This window comes from Silurus aristotelis, assembly GCF_946808225.1.
Source record: "Silurus aristotelis genome assembly, chromosome: 21".
NCBI lineage: Eukaryota > Metazoa > Chordata > Actinopteri > Siluriformes > Siluridae > Silurus > Silurus aristotelis.
In genome coordinates, this window is record NC_139594.1 from 1,474,281 (window position 1) to 1,480,130 (window position 5,850).

The following is a 5,850-nucleotide window of genomic DNA, read 5'->3' on the forward strand; positions in this document are numbered from 1 at the left end:
AAGAGTGAAACACTCACGTTCATAAATACTTAAAAGGTGAAAATCTACAAAAATGTAAATGAAAAATAAAATCAATAACATTCGCTATGAAGCCTCAAGTTTAGTGGCGTATTAACTGTTTAATCCAAAGAACTTTAATTCAGACAAATGACGACGCCCCTAAGTGTAATTAACCAATTAATCAATTAACAAAGTAATCAATTTATGTGATTAATTACGCTTGGGGGCGGAGCTAAAAACAATTATTTTTTAATTATTAAGATATAATACCTTTTTGTTTTCCCTTTGATCGAGTCTCTGTTTCCATGGCAACCAGAAGCACTAATTACTTTGGTTTTAACTGTGTTTAATGGGCGTGGCTCCGCCCTCAGTGTCCTGCCATTGGTTTAATCTGTATTAGTTCTGTGTTCAGTGTGTCCTGTTCTTGTGTTCTATTTGTGTGTGTGTGTGTGTGTGTGTGTATGTGTGTGTGTGTGTGTGTGTGTGTGTGTGTGTATGTGTGTGTGTGTGTGTGTGTGTGTGTGTGTGTGGGTGTGAACGTAAACAAGTGTCAGTTGACTATGGAAGTTTATTTATTTATTTATTTATTTATTTATTTATTTATTTATTTATTTATGTATGTATGTTTCAGCCTCACCTTGGACTGTTACAGAGCACAGAAACTGGAGACTCCTTGCATCAGTTTAACACAAACATCTCCTTCCTGTAGAAACAAGGTCCTGGATCAGCTTTTCTTGAACCTATAATGCAGAAGAAAATGTTCTTACATCAGCAAAACCAATACGTGCAAAAGTTCTTCTCTAATCATAAAATTCCAAAAATCCAAAAATAAATACAGGAAATCCTCGTTTTTACGTACATAAACACCTGGTATGCATTTTCCTGTGTTACTTTATACGAAATTAGAAAACTGTTTCTCCATCTTCTGCCTGAGCAGGTCTCAACACACCCATATTCAAATTAGTAGGAGTGGCTAACGGAGAAACAGATCAAAAAACAATAACGTCAGAATAACAATAAAAATAGACATAAACACAAAATACGTATAAGAACGTCAGCATTAGCAGAAACTATATCACAAAAATATCACCTTCACGTTTCCAAAACTACTACACAACTTTGTTGAATAAATACACAAGAAATCAAAATATTAAATTGGTTTAAAACGACAGTTAAACATATTTTGTGAGAGAGAGTTACTATAGAAACCATCACGTGTCAAGCCGAGCCATTCTGTCAAACGGAGGACTGTGAAAAACAAATCACGTGACAGAAGCGATGAGTGACATCACACACACACACACACACACACACACACACACACACACACACACACACACACACACATTTATGGCATTTTGCAGACACCTGTTTTCCAGAGTGACTTACACTGATCTTATTTATACAGCCGAGCAGTTGAGGGTTAAGGGTCTTGCTCAAGGGCCCAACAGTGGCAGCTTAGTAGTGCTGGGATACGAACTCACAACCTTTTGATCAGAATCCAACATCTTAACCTCTGAGCTGAAACTTCCCTACATATTACACTTCTATAAACTCTCAGCTTCAGTATCGTCTAATACAGCATGACGTGACGTGACGTTCTGCTGTACACGTGAACGAGTCTGGATCAAACGTTACCTTGTGTGTGTGTTGGAGCTTCTTGCTAAACGCTGCGGCTGCGTCGCATTAGCGCTAATCCCACAGGCCCTGACAGAGCGCCTACAGACCCCACCTGTATTTATTCAGCAACCACAGTCTCACAAAGCACTGGAGGAACCTGCAGGTGTGTTCTGTAATACACTCTATACACGTGCGTTATTAAAGCTTAGAACACACACACGCACACACACACACACACACACACACACAGAAAGCAAATACACAAAAACATACACACATTCATAAAAACATACAAAAGAAAGCACACACACACACACACACACACACACACACACACACACACAAAACAAACACCTAAATATACACACAGAATCTATACAAACACACAGAAAGACACACACAACAAAGCAAGTACACAAACACACACACAGAAAACATATACACAAAAAGGAAGCGCACACACACACACACACACACACACACACACACACACACACAAATCATCATCATCATCATCATCAAATGATTTTGTAATATTTACATTATTTAGCCAAAAGTTTGTGGACACCTGAGCATCAGATCATTATATGCTTCTTTTTAGAACATCACATTCCACATGTAGTCTCCATGTGCTGCTATAATGAGCTCCACTCTTCTGGGAAGATGTTCCACTAGATATTGGTGGAGCTTCATTCAGCTACAAGGGTGTTAGTAAAGTCAGGTACTGATGTAGGTGAAAAGGTGAGGAGGCCTGGGGTGCAGTCAGCATTAAAAAGCTCTATAGCAGGAGATCTTTTACTGTAACCCAGGGCAGATCTTCATGGAGCTGCTTTGTGCACTTTGTGTCATGTAGGAACAGGTTTTGGGTTTTCTGGTTGAAATAAAGGAAAAATGTCATGCTCCTGCATCTAAAGACGTCTGATACAATTGACTTTGTGGAACAGTTTGATGAAGAACCACATATTGGTGATTCCTCCAGTCAGAAAGGCTTGTTTGTGTTTGTGGAATGGGCCTCCTTCACATCAGATCCTGTGGATGGAGCTTTGAGAACATGGGCGTGAATGAAGATGTAGGGAGGATCAAGGAGTTAAAATAAATCTTGGGGCTGATCTTAAAGGTGGGATGGGTTAGGAGAGACATTTAGCCTCCTGCACCTTTACATGTAACTATAAACGGATAAAAATTACATTGTGTTGTTCCTTAAAAGCCATGTTTTTCTATAATCTTCGGAGTCAGAAGTTCAGTGTGTGTGTGTGTGTGTGTGTGTGTGTGTGTGTGTGTGTGTAGGAGAACCCTGCCCCCTGTAAACACGTAAACACACAGCTGCATTGTGAGCTGGAGGCTGAGGGTCGACACCTTCAGCACCTAAACACACACCTTTGTTTTCAGCCGTCTGAGACAAAGCACTCGCTCAATGAAGGAGATAATCAGATTTACGGAGATCAGATAATCATCTGAGCGTCCTGACCTCACACACACACACACACACACACACACATGGCCACCCGACCTTTCCACCCGTATGTGGCTCTTCACCAAACTGTTACCCCAAAGTTGGAGACACAGAATTGTATCGGACGTCTTTGGATGCAGGAGCATAAACCTTTCCCTTCACTTCAACTCCGAGACCCAAAACTGTTCCAGCAGGACACAAAGTGCACAAAGCAGCTCCATGAAGTTCTGCTTTCCATGGGTTTGAGGGTGTGGAAGATCTCCTGCTATAGAGCTCCTATTGAACAAGATTAATATTTCATGCTGACTGCACCCCAGGCCTCCTCACCTTCTCACCTTCTCACCTACATCAGTACCTGACTTTACTAACACACTTGTGTCTGAATGAATCTCCACCAAAATCTAGTGGAACATCTTCCCAGAAGAGTGGAGGTTATTCTAGCAGCACATGGAGAATAAATGTGGAATGTGATGCTCAAAAAGATGCACATACAAATCAAATGGTCAGTTGTCCACAAACCTTTGGCCAAATAATATATTATCCAGGGTATAAGGGCTTTCTCTCTATCACTCTCTCTCTCTATCACTCTCTTTCTCTATCACTCTCTTTCTCTCTCTCTCTCACTCTCTCTCTCTATCACTCTCTTTCTCTCTCTCTCTCTCTCTCTCTCTCTCTCTCTATCACTCTCTTTCTCTCTCTCTCTCTCTCTCTCTCTCTCTCTCTCTCTCTCTCTCTCTATCACTCTCTTTCTCTCTCTCTCTCTCTCTCTCTCTCTCTCTCTCTCTCTCTCTCTCTCTCTCTCTCTCTATCACTCTCTTTCTCTCTCTCTCTCTCTCTCTCTCTCTCTCTCTCTCTCTCTCTCTCTCTCATCACTCTCTCTCTCTATCACTCTCTTTCTCTCTCTCTCTCTCTATCACTCTCTCTCTCTATCACTCTCTTTCTCTCTCTCTCTCTATCACTCTCTTTCTCTCTCTCTCTATATATATCGCTTTTGCTCTCTCTCTCTCTCTATTGCTCTCTTTCTCGCTCTCTCTCTCTCTCTCTCTCTCTCTCTCTCTCTCTCTCTATCGCTCTCTTTCTCTCTCTATTGCTCTCTTTCTCTCTCTATCGCTCTTTCTCTCTTTCTATCTCTTTCTCTCTCTCTTTTTCTCTCTATCACTCTCTTTCTCTCTCTCTATCGCTCTATTTCTTTCTCTCTTTCTTTCTCTCTCTCTCTCTCTCTCTCTCTCTCACTATCACTCTCTTTCTCTCTTTTCCCCTCTCTCACTCTCTCTCTATCACTCCCCCCCTCCCCCCCCCCCCCTCTCTCTCTCTTCATTTTCCTCTCTTACATTAAAATAATTTTATTTTTGGGGGAAAAGCGCGTACAAAGTGATTCTTATAAAAAAGCACAAAAGCAGAAAAAATTAAATAAAACTGAAGAGCAAAATAAATTTGAATAGTGGCTTTAAATAAGAAGGAAATGCAGCAATGCCACATTATATTATATTATATTATATCAGTCACACACACACACACACACACACACACACACACACACACACACATATATATATAAATGTATATTGTGTGTTATGGGTCACAGAATTTATTAATTTGATAAAGATATAAAGAAATTCTTTCACATTCATGAATTCTGTTCTTGACCCCTGTGTGACTTTGAGGAAAGACCAGGACAATTTTTCTGCTTATTTCTTTCCCATCTCAGGTTCTTGTGAAGAAGAAAAATGTGAAGAAACTCAAAATAGGTTTGTTTCATTTACATGCTTGTTGCTATATATATATATATGAAATATATATTTTTGGACATGCTTTAGTGTTGCGCATGCATTTGAAAGTGTGTGTGTGTGTGTGTGTGTGTGTGTGTGTGTGTGTGTGTGTGTGTGTGTGTGTGTGTGTGTGTGTGAAAGAGAGAGAGAGAGAGAGAGAGAGAGAGAGAGTGCGCGCGCTGTAATGTAGGCAGGTAGGCAGGGCAGGATTTACCTGTAGCCCAGGTTTGTCCTCTCTCTCTCTCTCTCTCTCTCTCTCTCTCTCTCTCTCTCTCTCTCTCTCTCTCTCTCTCGTTCCCTCTCGGTGTGTGTAAGTGTGTGTATGTGTGTGTGTGTGTGTGTGTGTGTGTGTTTGAGTCTGCACCGACCTGAAAGTCCAGTTTCTCCAGGAATTATCGCCGAGGAGGCCAAAAACCTCATCATGTCACAGGACACAGACAAGTAAGTGCCGGAGAGCAGCCGCGGGTTCGAGCCGCTCCAGTCCGCGCGCGCCTTCACCGCGTTATTTCCCCCCGACTTTTCTTTTTTTACCTCCTGTACACACACGCGCGCGTGTAGGAGTGTGTGTGTGTGTGTGTGTGTGTGTGTGTGCCTGTGAATGTATTGGTATTTTCTTCCATGTCTCCTCTTCCTCACTCCATTCCTCCAATAATCAGGAGGAAAAAAGTCATATACGGTTCGCCTTTTTCGGGTTTGTTGTTGTTGTTGTGTGTTTGTGTTTTTGTTTTTGCCGCCCGGTTTGACCGAGAAAACAAACTTCGGAAAGACACTGAAACACTCCGCCATGTTTTATTTTTCATGAGAGCAAAAAAGAAAAGAAAAAGAAAGAAAGAGAAAGAAGAAAAAAGAAAGTTCCCGCGCGCCTTTCACCTTCATCATACTTTTATTGTGTATTATTAATATTATTATTATTATTATTATTATTATTATTATTATTATTATTATTATTATTATGAATAAACCTGAAACTTGTGTGTGTGCACTGATAATAATAATAATAATAATAAT

At 40.7% G+C, this 5,850-nt stretch overlaps 1 protein-coding gene and 1 long non-coding RNA gene across 2 annotated transcripts in view; one reads left to right on the top strand and one right to left on the bottom strand.

Moving 5' to 3' along the window:
* Nucleotides 1-2,002, bottom strand: part of LOC310717004 — a 2,634-nt gene extending 632 nt beyond the window's left edge. Inside the window, exons 1-2 of the long non-coding RNA XR_014530711.1 lie at nucleotides 892-2,002; nucleotides 1-740 (exon numbers count right to left, since the gene is read on the bottom strand). The exon at nucleotides 1-740 is cut by the window's left edge and continues 632 nt beyond it. This is a non-coding gene — a long non-coding RNA (uncharacterized lncRNA). The remainder of the gene's footprint in view (nucleotides 741-891) is intronic.
* Nucleotides 2,003-4,959: 2,957 nt separating this feature from the next.
* grhl2b (grainyhead-like transcription factor 2b) overlaps nucleotides 4,960-5,850 on the top strand; it is a 41,472-nt gene continuing 40,581 nt past the window's right edge. The window contains exon 1 of the mRNA XM_083524479.1: nucleotides 4,960-5,283. Coding sequence (XP_083380605.1) covers nucleotides 5,165-5,283 — 119 coding nt within the window. The 5' untranslated portion in view covers nucleotides 4,960-5,164. The remainder of the gene's footprint in view (nucleotides 5,284-5,850) is intronic.